General features: G+C 45.0%; 2 protein-coding genes across 3 annotated transcripts; one reads left to right on the top strand and one right to left on the bottom strand.

The window, feature by feature from the left end:
* Nucleotides 1–104: 104 nt before the first annotated feature.
* Nucleotides 105–2,646, bottom strand: nudt13 (nudix (nucleoside diphosphate linked moiety X)-type motif 13; the record flags this gene model as incomplete). The annotated part of the gene is made up of 8 exons (XM_080541654.1): nt 105–644; nt 949–1,103; nt 1,181–1,292; nt 1,433–1,558; nt 1,823–1,929; nt 2,105–2,212; nt 2,334–2,476; nt 2,567–2,646. 8 exons carry the CDS (start codon nt 2,644–2,646, stop codon nt 453–455), a joined length of 1,023 nt encoding a protein of 340 aa, XP_080397780.1. The 3' UTR covers nt 105–452.
* Nucleotides 2,647–3,655: 1,009 nt separating this feature from the next.
* On the top strand, nt 3,656–18,226 carry p4ha1a (prolyl 4-hydroxylase, alpha polypeptide I a). Of its 2 annotated transcripts, XM_080542208.1 has the most exons (15): nt 3,656–3,730; nt 6,570–6,664; nt 6,966–7,062; nt 7,514–7,665; nt 7,840–7,977; nt 8,292–8,534; nt 8,887–9,077; nt 9,632–9,808; nt 11,952–12,022; nt 13,551–13,650; nt 14,300–14,353; nt 14,568–14,633; nt 15,236–15,304; nt 15,435–15,531; nt 16,399–18,226. In XM_080542208.1, the coding sequence occupies exons 2-15, from the start codon at nt 6,580–6,582 to the stop codon at nt 16,467–16,469; spliced, it is 1,611 nt and encodes a 536-aa protein (XP_080398334.1). In that variant the 5' UTR covers nt 3,656–3,730; nt 6,570–6,579; the 3' UTR covers nt 16,470–18,226. The 2 variants fall into 2 exon arrangements, with proteins under 2 accessions (XP_080398334.1, XP_080398335.1); XM_080542209.1 differs by lacking the exon at nt 3,656–3,730 and having other exon boundaries at nt 6,568–6,664; nt 6,971–7,062.
* Nucleotides 18,227–18,372: the final 146 nt, after the last annotated feature.

Here is an 18,372-nt window from a genome sequence, read left to right as displayed (position 1 = left end):
TATTAATGTAGTGGAACCTGAAGTGTGACATTGCAGTGCTAAGAATACACTTATTCCAACAATTCTCTCTGTAAATCTTCTTGCGAATCGCAATAATTAAGAATTAAGAATCAGTTAAAACTTCATAAAGGCCACTTTTCAAACAATTACTAGTGAAAAAATACTAAAATGTCTTGCACATACTTGCTTTACACGTCTAGTGATTTTTATTTTTCGCCATGCCCTTTCATTATTTCATGTAACTAATCCAAACCCAGCCCAACATGTAGGCTAGTCCCTATCACAGCTCCACATGCATGTTTATGGACCCTGAAGGTTAATTGACTTTGATCAAAGTCAAACATCCTGTCTGTGCATTTATATTAGCACTTGGCACAGCATGGTGACGCTGCTGGTATTTAGAAAACAATCCGAATGTTGATCTTGGATATCAACAGTCTCCACTCGTCTTGCTAGGATCTGAGCTGTTGTCTCGCCGCCCATTCGCGGATCAGTTGATTGGCTATAGCATAACTGGGTGGGACCCAGAGTACAGGGGGCTCTCCTTTAGGGTTCCGAGGTGGGGTCTTTATCTTAAGAGCAGCTGTTATCTCCTCAAGACTGAACCACCGCGCATCCTCCAACTCCACCGCATCCACACTGATCTGTACAGGAAATCAGATTTAGTAACAGTGCTGGTGGAAGTAGGAATTGAAGGACGGCCTCATTGTAATGCATGGCATGGAATCAGTAATGCCATGCATTACAATGAGCCCATCCTCCGATTTCTGCCTCCACTGATTCAACATGTTAATAGAATACAATTACTACACAGGTTAAGAACAAATGTAATCAATATCTGAGATGCAAAGAGACAGTTCACACAGATCTTGATGTGGATGTCTCGCTCGAACAAATGCATTGACTGCAAATACCTGAGGGGATATGGATAGGATGGCTGTCACTGACCTCTGCTTTGTCTGGGTTGACGGTGGCATGGCAGGCCACCATGAAGGAGCTCTGAGGGAAGGGCCAGTGCTGAGAGCTTGAGTACTCGATAGACTCCACCTCCAATCCCACCTCCTCAGCTATCTCCCTATGCAGCGTCTCCTCCATGGTCTCACCTGTATAGGGAAACATTTAGGAATCTATCTGTGTGTATGTGTGTGTGTGTGTGTGCGTATGCGTGTGCGCGTCTCACCCATGTCACAGAATCCTGCCAGGGCACTGTACATCCCCGGTGGGAAGGTAGCCTGTCTCCCCAGCAGACATCGTTTCCCATCAGAGACCACTACGATCACCACTGGTGACATCTGAAGGAAACCAACAGAAACCAATACTTTCGTCAATTGACCACACTGTTCTATTTCTTGAAATTGGGTGGAAAAATAAATGGAAAGTAAATATAGTACAAAAGAGATCAACTATTCTACTCCATCTCACGCTTGCCTACCTTGGGGTAGTAAGTGATGCCACTGCTGTGGCATACCCTCTGACTGCCCGACTGGTTCCTCTGGGTGGGCTGCCCCGTGGCACTGCAGAAGCCATTGATTTGGTGCCAGCGCAGGAGAGCCTGCCCCTGAGGGTTAAAACACACACACACACACACAAACATCCATGCACAAGTGCAAAGAAACACAGTGAGTCAGAGTAATAACAGAGATAATGCTAAGCCCTATAATAAAAATAAGTATAGGTATATGTAACTGTGTTCCTTTGTAGGCAAAGTGCCGATCACAGAAACTAGCAATTCATTTTGGAAAGTAAACCAGTATCTTAAACTAGCTTTAGATATAATGAATTACAACACTGTACATCGAAGAGACTTGACCTAAATACACACTCTGGCAACAAGCGGTGCCTCGGGCCCTCTTAGCAGGAAGAAAGCTTTCCTCAGGTCTATGAAGCTTCCCCCACACAGCTCCTCCACAGCAGTCTGCTCTAGGTCGCCTACAACACAGAGACGTATAGTCAGAATGACTATCACATTTCTCATTCCATTCCAAGCATTACAATGAACCCGTCCACCGATTTCTGCATCGACCAGCCTCCCCTGAGACAGAGGCAGTCTAAGAGAAGACTGTGTACACGGACAACGATATAACACAGGGGGGAAAGCTCTTACCAACATCAAGGCAGAACTGTGCCTCATTGTTTTCATTGCAGCTGACAAGTACTGAGTCCTTCACCATCTCCTTGTCCTTTCGAAGCATCTCCAGAAGTCTCTCTACCTCTGAAACAAACAAACCACGTTCCTATGACATGCATATGCTACTACACGATTATGTAGCACCTGATTTATGTTTCAAGCTCTTCATTTCATGTAAGACCACCATTATTGTAGGCTACTGTACCTTTGGTCTGCATAATTGGTAACTGGAATATTCCACTCTCAGTCTGCCTCAGCAGTGGAGCCAGTTTGTGATAGAGGACAATGTTGCCGGACTGCAAGGCTGCAAGACATGCCACATTGTTTTCTTTGATCCTATTCAGGTACCTGGATCAGGATGAATACAATCAAATAAGTGGTCTGTCCGTCTCAATAAAGGTCAACCCTGTAGTGGAGTATATCTGTTTAGGAACTGACCTCATTCTGGACACAAAACTGGAGCAAGAACGAGAGACCATCCACTTGGGTCTAAGGAGAATCCTCAACGGCTGCAGCATGTTTGACTTAACACCGATCTGCTTCACTATGAGATGTGTTGCATCATTATTCAATATGAACATTTAATTCAAACATACATAATTACAGTTCGGTGTTTGAGGACAAGAAAAAAATAAATAAATAAAGATGCATTGTTGTTATGTTGGACATCATTTAATTAAGGAAGATGGTGAACACTACATGTAGGGTTTTAACTTAAGCAATACATTTCCAAATGAAACATTAACGCATGTAGGCTATGCATATTCATAAAACGAAATCACACCATAATAATATATAATTAACCATAATACCATGTTATCATTGGCTGTGTTCCAAAAATGCGTTCTTGCACTCTATCACGTACGCATTTTTGCATTTTGGAACACAGCCAATGTCATTGCAGTGATTTCTGCACAGCATGTCTGAATGATCGTACTGTATCGGTCCAGCTTTACCGTGCACGGGAGTGTGTACTGCCTCTGGAGCCTACAGTCTACGTGGGCTTCAAACATGTGACGTTGTTTCGTAATTTCTACAGTGAACTTACAGCTTTCCTCTTCAATTGTAACAATTAAGACTCGACCAACTTTAATAGTTAGGTTTACGCTGTCAGTGTCTCAGTCCAAATGATCCTATAAAAAAAGAAAGCAACTTCTACGTCGTAAAGGAAGAGCCCGACCGAGTGTTTTCAGTGTGTGAATAGAGCACAGCGACCTCAGCTACAGAGGGAGAGAATGCACTTGTATAAGAGATGGATGGTGATGCAATGCAATAGCAAACATCCACATACTATCATGCTGTTAGCAAGCATCCTTTCTCTAACGAAGTGTGACACTTTGTAATATTATGTTCGAACATACACATTAATACATATACTAATTCAGATGGGCATTATAAGCTATTTTATTTTAGCTTCCTTATTGGGCCGCCAGGGGGCGACATCCCTCATCCTGAAAATGTCAACGAAGAGCGTAAACTGTTAAAATAACCCACGGGGTCAGTCCGGCACACATACCGAGGATTTGGGAGAACACAGTAAAGAGAGCCTACGTGGGGAATTTCGCTCCCTTCCGAACGCAGCGCTGAGCCAAAAAAGAAAAGGTATCATCATATTTTATGGTTGTCTAAGACATTTTTAAATGACTGCATAATGTGATGACTGGTGTCGCTCGCCGTAGTGGATATACAGTAGGAATGGGGGAAATATCTAGACATTTCCACAGTGATTTAGCAATATGGTCTGCATGATCGGCGCCGTTATATCGCTGTTTCAAAATCCTCCGATTCCCTCTCGGGAATAAAACATTGCGATGTTTAACCGCTCAGTTGTAAATGTTTCTTGCAAATCACAACATCCCAAGTGAAAGTATTGATTTGTTTTCTTCTTCATGCAGCTGTTTCCATGTGTGTTGCTTTGATTTGGCCTGAGCTTGATGGGTCTGCTTAGATATAATCTGTTGCAAAACTCTGTATGTAAAAGTTTATTGTCGCAGCACAACTGTGTCGTACAACTGTATCGATCATCAATGGTGTTTCTTTGCTACATAGTAACATTGTTGTGGAAACAGTTGCAGTTGTTGATACATTGTTGCACGAGTTTTTACAATGTTGCCAGTTAAAAAGCAGCCCGATTAGAAACATTTTTGCTACGTCACCTAGGGCTAAAGCCTAAAGCCATACGGGATAATGAAACTCTCATTTCACTTTTTTTGCGCAAATTTCATTTTCAGTGAACTTTGCTAGAGTTTCCAGAGTCCAGGAGAGATAGTGAGTTGATTCTGAAGCCCGTGGAATGCTCCCGAAGTCTCCAGCCATGGGGGAGGGGCATGGACGTGGCAGTCTTGTCCTCAATTGCTTTCCCTAAAACCTCACCAAAAGTAGACTGAAACATTCCTTGCACCTGTGTTATGTCAAGACAAGTTTTCTCCAAGCAATTTAGACTGCCAATAAACAACCCTGTGAATTAGGTTTTGTCAGAACAAGTTATATTCAATTAATTTAGACAGCTGAGCTAATACAGTAGCTATGGCTGACAACTTGTGTGCTTCATGGTTGCCATTATCCTCTGATAGGCTTCTGTGGCAGAGGCAGCAGACACAATATACATGTCTTCACTAGTTTTTATAACCAGGACATTTTAATCACGCCCCATTTCTAAATCATCATGCATTCCTGCCTACCACTTCATTTCTACTTTTCCGGTTGACCTGTGATGGTGCAGATCACTGCCTTCTGTTCACAGTGTCTGACAGCTGTTTCAAGGATAACCATCAAAACAGAAATCAAGTCCAGACAAACACTAAAGGACAACCAAGTGTATTGGTAGTATTTCTCTCTGGACTAAATTACAGAAGGGGGTTTCCCCTAGTAGTCTTTGTGAACCTCTGCACTCTGATTGCCTGTCGTAAATGTTTAGGATGCCTAAAAGGCCCCACCCCCCCCTACCCCGACCCCCCTTTGCTCCTTGGTGTCCTTCAGATGCAGCCACTCTCTCACAGGCTTGTTCTCCGATGTTGAATGAATGAATGAATGGTCTTTATTGTCATTAATATAGTACAGGTACCATACAACGAAATTTGTGAGGGGGGGCTCCCCTGGTGCTAGGAAAAAAATACAAAAAACAAGAGGGAAAAGAGCTGGTTTACATAAATAAAGGCTATATACACTATCCACTATACTATACTATACAAATAAAACACTGTGCTGTACTCTATGCTATGCTATACTCTATGCTATGCTATAAATAAATATCCTAACATTTCCTATGTTACCTGGGGTAGTGGTGGCGGGATTCGAACCGGCCACCTTCGGATCCATTCTTCCCCCATTCTAAATCGGCAAAGGAGACATTTTGTATTGTTATTTAATTGTTTAGTTTACATTGTGACTATTAGGCCTAGAATCCCTAGATAATGAAAAAGAAGCCTCAATTTCTCTCTCCCTTTTCTTTTCCCTCTTTTTCTCCCTTTTTCCTCTCTTTTTTTCTTTCCCCTTCTTCCACCTCTTCGCACCTTCTCTCCCCCCCTAGTGGATAGTGAGGTGGACTGGTGATCAGGTCACAAGTTCAAATCCCACCTGGAACACCAACACTAGTGTTGCCCTAGTTAGTTACTAGTTACTCCATGGAGACTGTCCCTGTAATCTCTAATTGTAAGTAAAAAACGACATTTAAATTGTCAACCTCCTCCACCAACCTCCCCTGGTGGAGAGGCAAGACAGTATAGGATGAGAAGAGTCAGAGGTCCCTGCGACCAGTCTCCAAGTGGCTAAGGAGTCAAAGCCTTGAAGAGGCAGTGAATGGACCAGTGTGGGTACAGGCACAGGGGGGCATGATGAGTTGGTGCTCGGTTGTTTATTCACTGAGCGCATGCAGGCTCTGTGGGTGCCGGAGAGCCCCACTCACAGTGACAGGCCATGCCTGGCAAGAGGCAGCAGTAGCAAAGCCATATCCCAGCATGCAACACAAGTCATTGCCAGCCTGGCGTGTGTCTCAGGTTCAACCCCAGCCAATCAGAAGTCTGCTGCATGCTGTCTTTTGATCGGTGCTAAGTTAGATACACTGGAATGTTTGCGTTTCGAGGAACTGTTCATCAACAGCCATAGGATGAATTGGCATTTAGCCGACACCTTTATCCAAAGCGACTTACAACAAATACTCATGTCAAAGGAAGTGAATCATCAATCCATTAGTCATCGCAATAAAATGTAATCCATGGATGCTCAGGCCAGAGGCCATTGGCAGTCAAAATGCTAGAAGAATTATGTTTTATTTTATCATCATCATCGTCATCATGAGTGTGAAACAAGTCTCATCTGGTCTAATGTGCTAGTGATATGGTCCTGACAAAGGCTTTGGATGCAGAAACATTGGTTCATTACATATGCAGTTTGGAGCTCTCTCAAATCAAAACTAACACTTTGGCATATCTCTTCCTCTCAGCAGTGTGAAGATGGCGCTGAAGGGTGTGTGGTGTGTTTTGATGAGCTGCCTCTTCTGCACGTCTTCCGCTCACAATGACTTCTTCACCTCCATTGGTAAATCTCCTCCTCCTCTGTGGTTTACACAAGCTATCCATTTCTTCATCAACAGTATATTGTGTATTGTATTGTTATTACTCTATATTGTATTCCTATCTTTCTATTTCACTGCACTGGTATCTTGTTAAAAAAAAATCATCGTACTGTTAACTGTAGCTGTAACCTGGCTCAACTTTGATTTGAATGTCTTTTATGCATCCACCATTTTCAACCTGTCTTAGCCATCATCAGCATTTCCTCTGTGACCAACTGACTGTGTCTGACTGTCTTGTGTGGATGGCGTCTGTGCGTTGTAAAGGTCAGATGACAGACCTGCTGTACACAGAGAAGGACCTGGTCATCTCCCTCAAGGATTATATCAAAGCAGAGGAGAACAAGCTGGAACAGGTTAAAAAGTGAGATTCGCCCCCGAGACAGATCTTGTCAAGTTAAGCTTAAACGCTTTATCTGTCTGTCTTTCTGCCTCTGACTTTCTCTTTCTCTCTCTCTCTCTCTTATTCCCCCCTCCCCTCTCTCTCTCTCTTATTACCCCCCCCTCTTTTTTTTCTCTCTCTCCCTCTCTCTCTCTCTCTCTCTCTCTCTGTCCTACCTCTCAATACTACCTGAACCATATCATGTAGCCAGGGGATATCATATTGCCATGTCTCTAGCTAATAATGGGCTTGTTCCTTGTTCCCAGAGTTCAATTCTATTGTGATTTAGAAAGTCAACAGGGTGTGTCAGATAAAACACATGATGTAATCTTTGTGTGGTGTGTGTGTGTGTGTGTGTGTGTGTGTGTGTGTGTGGTGTGTGGTGTGGTGTGGTGTGTGTGGTGTGTGCGTGTTTTTTTTGTGGTGTGTTCAGGTGGGCTGAGAAACTGGATGTGCTGTCATCCACCGCCACTCAGGACCCAGAGGAGTTCCTCGGCCACCCGGTCAACGCCTTCAAGCTGATGAAGAGGCTGAACACAGAGTGGGGAGAACTGGAGAACCTGGTTCTCAAGGATATGTCTGACGGTCAGAACTGCTCCCCTGTCTCAATCACTACACACACACACATACACACACAGACCACTTGATAAATAACTATTAGCATAGTCATTGAGCCATTTTCCATTTAAAGTGGAGGAGGCCTTTACGTACGAGTGAATCCATTCAGGTTAGTAAGTCTCCTTCCTCACCATGTTTCAGGGTTCGTCTCTAACCTGACCATCCAGAGACAGAACTTCCCCAACGATGACGACCAGACAGGAGCAGCCAAGGCTCTGATGAGGCTCCAGGACACCTACAAGCTGGACACAGAGACCATCTCCACAGGAGAGCTGCCTGGTGAGGGGCTAGGGACGGGGCTTATGGACGCGTTGGACACTTGTTTAGTGAACATGCGTTGAATGTCATGCATGAAACGCGTGTATGTACGAAAATGATGCTGAGATAGTAATGTTCTTTTGAAACATCTCGACAAACATTTTTTTGTTGAGACCACACACTTAGAAGCAATGCACATTTCAGATATTTTACTGTGCCAAGTGCTCTGAGACTTTCTCCTTCTTCTCTTGATGAGCTAATACGTTGGAGTTCATCCTTACCCCTCGCCACATTATGTGCCTGGTTATGTACTTACTGTGTCTGTATCCACACAGGAACGGCTACCCACAAGAGCACTCTGAACGTGGAGGACTGCTACGAGCTGGGGAAGATCGCCTACTCAGACGCAGACTACTACCACACCGAGCTGTGGATGGCCCAGGCCCTGAAACAGATGGACGGCGGAGAGGAGACGACGGTGGATGCAGTGACCATCCTCGACTACCTCAGTTACTCCATCTACCAGCAGGGGGAGCTGGAGAGGGCCCTGGACCTCACCAGGAGACTGCTCTCTTTGGGTGAGTCAGTGGGGATGTATGGGTGCTTATCGGTTCTATGCTTGAGGTCCTTTAAAAGGACCTTTAAAAATACAAAAACATTATTAGTAAATACATTACTTTACATCAGCCCTTCGTTTCTGGCATAAAACCTGATGAGATAAGTCAGAGCAAAGTACTACAGTATACCACCCTAGACCCCCATCACTGTATCAGTAATAATAACACATTAATAATCAATTAACAAAATAATAATCAAAGGGAAGAAGAAGGGATGCATTGCTGAAGTGTTTAAACAGGGCCCCAGTGTCGCCATCTGGATTGCTCGAATTTTTAAAATTCTTCTTCTTTTTTAACCCCCCCCTCGCCCCAGACCCTGCTCACCAGCGAGCCAATGGCAACGTGAAGTACTTTGAGTATCAGCTGACCAAGCAGAAGAAGGCTGAGGAGGAGGAGGGGGGGGAGAAGAAGGAGGTTAAGGAGACAACCAAAGGTCGACAGCCAGACTACCTCCCTGAGAGGACGAAATACGAGCAGCTGTGTCGCGGGGAGGGCATCAAGATGGTGAGTTTTAGGCCAGAAATGAAGGGCTGATTATACACACACATCTCTCTTATTGTATATACACATCTTTCTGATTGTACACACACATCTCTCTCTCTCTCTCTCTCCCTGCAGTCTACACAGTTAGGAGTATTTGTATTTTGGTATGAATGACGACAGGGAAACTATGTAGACATTGCACCAGATGTGTGTGGGGGGAATCTGCCTGTTGCTGGATTCTCTGGGTAATGTGTTTCTCCCCCTGCCTGTGCTTTTCCCTAGCAGTCCTTAGATGGCTCTGTTTACAAGGGCCATTATGTTTAGCCATGAGGCGGAAGGCTGTGTGTGTGCGTGTGTGTGCGTGTGTGTACGCGTGTGTGTGTGTGTGTGTCTGTGTGTGTACATGTGTGTACTCCCTGAACCATGCCTTGATGCCTTTAAATCCACTAGCCAGAACTGGGCCATGGCTGTGAGACTCTGGTCAACTACCATGGCAACCTGGATGAGAGCTGGTGACCTTTTATGACCTTCTATTATCCACCCCCCCCCCCCCCCCCTCTCTCTCTCTCTCTCAGACCCCACGAAGGCAGAGCCGCATGTTCTGTCGCTACTATAACAACAACAGACATCCCATGTTTGTGATTGGCCCAGTGAAGCAGGAAGACGAGTGGGACCGTCCCAAGGTCTTCCGCTACCATGAGATCATCTCGGACAAGGAGATAGAACAGGTCAAAGCGCTGGCCAAACCCAGGGTAAGTTCAGCCGCATGGTCTTAGTGGATGACGAGGCCTAGGGTGTGATTGGTGTGAATACTCAGGATGCGTTCAGACGGTCGGTGGTTCGATCCCCGGTTCCTCCTGTCCACGTGTCGAGGTGTCCTTGGGCAAGACACTGAACCCCAAATTGCTCCCAATGGTAGCTTGCATTGGTGTGTGAATGTGTGTGTGAATGGGTGAATGAGAGGCCATTGTAAAGCGCTTTGGAATAAGGCGCTATATAAGTGCAGTCCATTCATCATTTAGGATTTTTGTATCCATCCAAAAACAGATGGAGACGTTTTTTCTATGGGGCTACATGTGGACAGAAGATACATACTATCCATTTTTCTAGTCCATCTTTTTCATGCTACTCATGTACAAAAACAGTTTCACATTTGGTGTCATCTTCTGTCTGAACGCGCTCTAATAACCCGTGCATGAGGACATTGTATACGACAGTGTTACACACTGGTCGGATGGCAGCGCCAACTGAAGTGCCACTTTTGACCTATATAACAAGATTTGGAGTCAATCATCAATCAACCCATGTCAAGTCATTCAATTCACAAACGAAACATCTTTTAAATGTCGCTTTTCAATTTTTTACTTGGGTTTTGAGGAATTTCAGATCACCTCCATAACTGACTCAATTGGAATGAAACCGACCCCCACGCCTGCATAAAATGAGGGTCAGGTCACAATGTGGTGACATATCACCTTTGCACCAGAGGAACAGAATATGCTAGCTTCAACAGAAGGAAGGTGCTGTGTTTGCCTCTGCTAGACTGCCCTCCATTCAGACAGTCCAAATTCTCCACTCCTTCTCCTGAAGTGTGAACTTCTGCATTTCTTTCACATGGATTCAGATGAGAACGGATTGGTATAGCCATCCCACACTTAGACCGATCCAACGCTTTTAAATAGCCACATAAGAAAGTGCTCAAGCGCATACTTCAGGAAAAGGGTGGAGAAATGGAACGCAAGAAGAAAGAATTGCTTTCAGGGTCCTCTGTGAGAAATGTATGAGGTATGGGCTTCGCAGCAGAGGCCAGCAGCGCCAGTACAGTGTAGCGTGTAGTAGTGTGTATGGTGAGCCAGCCAGTCAGTGTGTAACAGGGGGGAGTGTCCCTGTAACTCGTGTCCTCTCGGCGGCTCCACAGCTGCGCCGGGCCACCATCTCCAACCCAGTAACAGGTGTGCTGGAGACGGCCCACTATCGCATCAGTAAGAGGTAAGATTAACATGCGGAGAGGGAGGGAGGGAGGGAGGGAGGGGTCTGGGGTTGGTTGGGTGGGCTAACAGTACAATACACCACCAAACTCTACCCCATCCCACCCAATCTTCCCCCACTCTTGCTCCCCAGCCCCCAATCCCCCCCCCCCACCCCGTTTCATACCCCACACCTCGTCTCCCCCCCTGCTTGAGCATAACCTTGGCGAGAGCACAACAAGTCAACTGTGAGACACTGGATATAAGTATAGTATGTAAGGCATAAGCACTTTTTGTATAGTGCATCACTAGTGTCATTTGACAATGTATGATTTGAGGACTTGCGAGTGGGTTCTACTCTCCATATTTCGGACCCAACCCTCCAATGGACCGAACAAGGAATTTTAATATATACGAGGTATAGATATGCGTGTTGTCGGTGAAATGTAATGTAATGTGCAGACTAGAGTGCGCCCCCTATTGACCAGTGCCCTTGCCAAGGAATCATGCCACTGCTTGGTTATAACAAAGAGGGAGGACAGGGAGTCGACACTGCTTGCTAGTTGACACTCGTCGTCTCTTAACACCGTTCTGGGTGCGACAGGGGCAGTCTCACATCTAGTATCTAATCCTGCTGTGTAGTGAATTAATACCTGCCTCTACCAGTTAGTGGAGTTGTGCTACAGTGGTTTAGTCAGCATGGTTCGCATGCTGTCTCTGTAGCATCAGCCTGGCTACTACACCATCTCTATGTCAGATAGTGACCGTCTCTCTCTCTCTCTCTCTCTCTCTCTCTCTCTCTCTCTCTCTCTCTCTCTCTCTTTCTCTCTCTCTCTCTCTCTCTCTCCTCCTCTCCTCTGTTTCTTCCTCCATCTACTCCTCCTCCTCCTCTTCTCTTCTCTGTACCTATTTTGAACATGGGAGCTAGCTAACCCGCGCCACGGTGCATGACCCCCAGACAGGGAAACTCACCACCGCCACTTACAGAGTCTCCAAGAGGTAAGGGGTCAACGTGGGGTTAAAGGTGAAGGAGGCATGAGACCCTGTCTACTCTCCCTGCTATACTCATTCCTTATTGGACCTGAATGATGCCTCTCAACCTCCCACTGCTTCTATGAGGTCATATCCCCTTCCTCCTCCTGGATTAGAGACGTGTGTCTCTCAGGCTTGCTGTTTTTAAAGCATGACATGAGCATCCATGCAGTGGTTAATTTCAATATGTTTTTCCTGCTCTTTCTTTCAATATATGGGTCCTAATTACTTAAAAATGACTAGTAATGTTTCTTTGCTGGGTTCCTTTATCTGGCTAGTGAGTCAGTGTTGCGGTGGAAGCTGAGTTGGGTTCTTCCTTCCCTTACGTTTGAGAACCGAACTGTTTCATGTGGCTTGGCTATAGAGTGCCCCCTAGTGGATGTAAAAGATATCCTCTGAGTGGTTTTCTTTTCTGAGGAAGTGGTCATGATCTATTTGTGGCAGCACTTCAAATATAACCCTGTGTCATCCTACTCACACGTTTACACTTCTGGATTAACCCTTGACTATCCTCAGCTATCAGCTACTGTCCATAGCAGGGCTATTGGACGTGCTGTACATTGGCATAAAGCTAGTTAGTACTCTGTTAATTCACATTGATTGTTAATGAAAGAGGGTGTATAATTTGACTATGCAGAATGCATAGACTGTCAAAGTATATCCTGTTCCTGTTTATAACATGAACATAATACTGTCACTTGCAGTAGAATGATTACACAGCTCTGTCTTTTAGTATACTCTGAGGTTGGGACAGATGAGTCACCATGACTGGACTCTTCTGGGGGAGAATGAGGTCTGGCAAGTTCAATAGTTCAGTATAGCACACCTTAATAGGTTCTGTTTCCTTACGGGTTCCTTACCTTGAAAATAGTCTGGGTCTGGTATGATTTGGCCCAAAATGTTTAACTTTAGTTTTGACTTAACGTTGTGGTGAACAATCCTTTTTAAAGTGCCAGTCTGAGATGAGATGCCTGTCTGGGCGAGATGCCTGTCTGGGCGAGATGCCTGTGTGCCCAGTCAACACTGCTGCAGTACACATGACGGTGTATTCTGTTACTTTCTTTAGTTTATCTTTCTCAGTCTATTTTGACACATGCAGTAATTCAGCATGGTTATCCATGTAGCACAGTGGGCCAGAGGGATAGCTGCGGCCATCAAATTCATAATCCACAAAGTCCTAAATAGTGACTCTGCCTCAGCTTTCTTGTGGACAAACATCAAGCTTAGTTCAATTGAGGAGGAGATTCAAACAAGATACAGATGCCAATGACCTATGCAATTAGTGGGAGAACAATCCCTGTTTCCCTTAACCCTTAACCTCGCATTCAACTTAATCCCAAACAACCTGTTTACTCTGCTTGCAACTAACTTGCATGCTCTTCTCCTTGCTCTTGATGATTGGGTAACTGTGGGGAAGTGATCCAGCCTCCTGTTGTCCAACGAATAAAGCTGTAATTCCCCACTGAAACCTGCCTGTGGTTCCCCCCGGTCACAGTGCCTGGCTGACTGCCTATGAGGACCCTGTGGTGGAAAAGATAAACCAGCGCATTGAAGACATCACAGGGCTGGACATGAAGACTGCAGAGGAGCTCCAGGTAACACAACATCAAGATTTGCGGAGTAGGGCAAAGAAGTAGGACTGTAGCGCTGGCAATGAAGAATACAGCATCTATAGCATAGGACAGGAAATAATCTAGAATTGGCATACCTTTTAATTTATCAATGAATACATTTATACATACTATGCATTATCTCCAGTTTGCTGATCTGTTGTATTTAATTTATTTTCTTTGGTTTTTATTTATCTATTTATTTTAATCCTTTCTTTTGTTATTATGATGTATGCATACACTGTTTACAATTGTCTGTATGTATATAATGTTGACAGTCAAATCAAATATGATTTCTGTGACGGACCCCAGGAAGACGAGCTAATGTCATGGCATTAGCTAATGGGGATCCTAATAAACAAACAAACAAACATACATGCATACATACAATTCAGTTAAATTAATTAATTTCAACATTATACTTTAGAAGTAACCAAGTAACTCTCAAAACTGTCAATCATACAACTCGTATTGCTGGTTACTGAGAGGAGGAGTCTTCTCGAGACTGCTGTTTGTATTGTTTGTGTATGTGTATGTGTTGTTGTTGGTGACCAGGCCCTACATTAGCAGAGTGTCTGGGTGCAGCCAAGCGTCTGTCACTGTGTTTATGACCTCTCTTGCTTTCCCTCCGCAGGTGGCAAATTACGGCGTAGGAGGGCAGTACGAGCCTCACTTTGACTTTGGACGGGTAAACAAGGCTTCTCTTTCTAATCCTGTCACGGAAATATGAGCCCGCAGCATGAGAGGGCCTGGGCGACTCCTGAGAGATGACTGGCACACACGCATTGAGCCGTTAGCTGTTGTTAGCCAGCAGCCTGTGTCTGTATTAGAGTGTAGGCTACAGTCTCTTGAATACACTGCTATCGAAACCTATTGTTTTTGTTGTTTTTCTGGAACTGCAGAAAGACGAGCCGGATGCGTTCAAGGAGCTGGGGACTGGAAACCGCATCGCCACCTGGCTCATTTACGTCAGTAGCTCTACTGTCTCCGTCACAGCTGACACACAATACAATCTCCTAGATAACAAAAAAACGTATACAATATCCACACTTCCATTATTGATACCTGCTCAGACTGTCCAACGTTATGTCACGTTGTGTTAGAGCAGTTTCAAAAGGAAAAAAAACATCTTGTTTTATTTGAAGCATTGGATTAAAAAAAATATTTTGATAATGCTTAGATACAGACATGCGGTCCCTAGCCATGGGCCTACTCTCCACCCCACGCACCAACCTACGGACCTTCGGGGGCAGAGCTTTCAGTGTGGCAGCTCCCACCCTCTGGAACTCTCTCCCCACAGCGATCTGCAATGCCCCTACCCTGGACACTTTTAAATCAGCCCTCAAAACCCACCTGTTCTCTAAGGCCTTTGGCCCCTTGTCTAGTTTTGTCACTCTCGTTGTCTTGTTTCTTTGCTTTGTTTTTCTGTTAAAGGGTTAGGGTTAATCTGTTAAGCGTCCTTGGGTTTGAGAAAGGCGCTATATAAATCTAAGCTATTATTATTATTATAATTTTTATAAATAATAATGAAGTCAGTGTGATGTAATGTAGATGCTCTCCTGTGTTGCAGATGAGTGACGTGGCATCAGGGGGCGCCACAGTCTTTACAGACGTGGGTGCTGCAGTGGTGCCCAAAAAGGTGTGTGTGCGTGTGCGCGCGGGTGTACGCATGACTTCTGGGAATTCTGTGCAGTGTCAATTAAGTGTGTGTTTTTTTTTTGGGGGTGAACACAATATGAATCAAATGTGTGTATATCATGTTCTTTCAGGGCACAGCAGTGTTCTGGTATAACCTGTTTCCCAGTGGAGAAGGGGACTACACTACCAGACATGCAGCCTGTCCGGTCCTAGTGGGCAACAAGTGGGGTAAGACTGCCACTCTCTCATTACTACCATCACTCTTCTCTTTACCTCTTCTACTCCTAAACCCTTTAAGATGGACATTGTCCGGGCTAAGCCAGAGGTTATGCATTGTCTTTGTACATATACCTACAAGGCTACCTATACGTATATTCTGAAAACTGATTTGTGAATGCGACTGCTCCAATATTGCAATGCAGATTCAATCGAATTGAGCCTTTTGTCTGGTGATGTGGAAGGTCTATATTGATATCAGTAGAATTTATTCAATACAATATCGATATACATTGGTTGGGGAAAGGTTTATCAAAGAGAGCTATATAAACAGTGTATCGCAAGTATAAAATACAAATAAAAAGTAGCCCATAGCCTACAATCAAACCTACAATCAATCACTGCGTCAATCCCTTTGTTAACAAGACTCCACACAATGAAATGTAACTTACTTGGCTGGAGGCAGTGTGATGCGTAGTGTGCTGTGTTTTACCTCGAACAATAAATGTCAAGAGTGGCTTAAGACGCAAGTAGCGACGCTCTGGTAGCGAGTATGAGAGCAGTTGTTCTGAAAACAGCTGATTTCATGCGCTCATTCTCGAGAGTTGAGACACACAAATTAAAGCTGGCTAGAGAGCTAGGACTCCCCTCTTTGCAACAGTATGACAGAATGTGTAGAAAATATTGTGTATACAACCGGAGCTAATTGCTGTTGATGGTTTGCGCCATTAAGCTACCGGTTTGTGTGTCTGGTGGTGTCCAACTGGTGGTGTCCATGAAGATACACTGGGCAGTATTTGTAAATGTTGACCACAGAGGGAGATCGATATCATATATAATTATGGGTATTGATCACTACGCTTGTCTCTCCATCTCTAGTGTCTAATAAGTGGATCCACGAGCGAGGCCAGGAGTTCAGAAGACGTTGTAGCCTGGATGAGACAGACTGATCAGAGGGAATCAACCGCTCTGTCTCCTACTCTTCATCCTCCTAGTCTTCCTCCGATCCTCCTGGACCCTGATTGGCATGTTTCTGGGGGGCGTAGGGGTGTCTTTCGCTCACTCGCTCGCTCTCTATCTCTCTCTCTCCATCTACCCATTCCTCCCCCTCTTCAAACACAGTGGTCAACCTCTGAGCCTCTGGCAGATCATGTGATCTTAACACATTTATTTTTAATCTGTGTGAGTGTGTGTGCGTGTGCGTGTGTGTGCGCGTGTGTGTGTGCGTGTGTGCCAGTTAGTTGGTCTGTCGCGCATTGATCCCAGTCTGTGCCTTTTAGTCATGGGTTTTGCACACTCCGACTGCAGTTGTCCCAAACCTGAGGAACTTTTCTTTCATGCCCGCCCATGACATGGACTTTTAATCGTGATACTAGTGACTAAAAGTTAACCGAAGACAAGGCTCCCTTTGAGCCTCCTCCTGACCTGAGGTCATTATCATTAACTTCACTCCTTCCCTTTGGAGTCAGCCACTCGCAACACTTGTTGACGCGTCGTTACTCACTCCACTCCTCTCTCTTCTCACTCCATACCAGTACACAGAGGACTGATTTATGCACTGTCTCCATTTGTCTCTCCTCCGATGTCTCCCGTCTCATTCCCCGCCCCCTCCCCCCCAACAGGTCAGAATCAGATAGCCCAGTCTTGGACCAGTGGTAGGAAAATATGTCTGTGAATGTCTAAAACTGGTTGGCGGTGGGGGGGGATTAGGGTTGATTGAGGCTAGGAGGCTAGCTGGCTGGAGAACGGAAGTTACTTGGTTGCACTATGACAATCAGAGTTAGTTGTTAGTATTAGAGTGTTAATGTGGTCTATTTGGGGTTTTGATAGGGTCTGTTTTGGAAATAATTAGGTTTGGAGAGAACCAGGGCAGGTTCAGAACAGTGCTTCACTAGGGTCTTATGGCAGGTGATAAGGTCTGATTCAGTGTCAGCACTGTCAGAGGAGCTGTGGTTTAATAACAGGGCCAATCTCAAATTCACCTCACGCTTGTCAGATTTGACCCTGGATTCCCCCTCAGACACCTCCCCCTTCTCACCCTCCTGTGTCACTCTCCCCCCCCCTCTGCCCTCCCTCTCTTCCTCCCCCTCCCCTTCTCACACACCCTCTTCTCTACCAATGCTACTGTCTGACTCTCTCTCTCTGTCTGTCTGTCGGTCTGTCAGTCTGTCTGTCTGCCATTGGGCTATTTCAGCACTGAGGTCATTCACTCCAGGACAAACACTGCATCTGCTGCACAGATAAACACTGCCTGACATTTAAAGCCAAAAGTACACTATGTCTCTGGCCCTCTCTCTCTCTCTCTCTCTCTCTCTCTCTCTCTCTCTCTCTCTCTCTCTCTCTCTCTCTCTCTCTCTCTCTCGCTCTCTCTCTATCTGCCTCCCTCCCATTCCACTTTTAGCCTTGAAGTCCAGCAGACTCAAATGCAGGTGTCCTTAGGTGCTGACTAGTTATATGTTACTGAGGCAAAGGCGAATGCAAGTCAAGATCAATTATCAATGGTTATGATGGATTTTCTTTTCCTGTAAAAATTATTGAATGAAAGATGAATCTCAGAATCAGTAGCAGGGTTACCAAGGGGGTCCCACATGTGCTCACTCCATCCCTGCCCCCTGCCTCCAAAGCCCTAGCTTATTCAAACCTATTTGTACGTAGGCCATAAGGGAAACCTGAGGGAGAATGTTGCCATTGTATATCCACCAAGATACAGTCCATCTTCTATTTGTATGTAATGAGATGTGTGGAGATAATGTTCTGTATGCGTGAGATGAATGTTTTCTACAGAAATAAATTTTATGGTAACTAAGGACTATGTGTGACTCGTGGACTGTTCCGGTATTTGTGACGTAGAAA

The sequence above is a fragment of the Nansenia antarctica genome (assembly GCF_963989245.1).
Source record: "Nansenia antarctica genome assembly, chromosome: 11".
NCBI classification, from domain to species: domain Eukaryota; kingdom Metazoa; phylum Chordata; class Actinopteri; order Argentiniformes; family Microstomatidae; genus Nansenia; species Nansenia antarctica.
The sequence above is the reverse complement of the archived record's forward strand: the minus strand, read 5'-3'. Positions and strand labels throughout refer to the sequence as shown.

Coding starts and splice junctions, on each gene's coding strand:
- p4ha1a (XM_080542208.1), top strand. CDS start 6,580: ATGGCGCTGAAGGGTGTGTGGTGTGTTTTGATGAGCTGCCTCTTCTGC. Junction 14,354..14,567: donor CTCACTTTGACTTTGGACGG/GTAAACAAGGCT, acceptor CTGGAACTGCAG/AAAGACGAGCCGGATGCGTT. Junction 15,532..16,398: donor CCTAGTGGGCAACAAGTGGG/GTAAGACTGCCA, acceptor CTCCATCTCTAG/TGTCTAATAAGTGGATCCAC.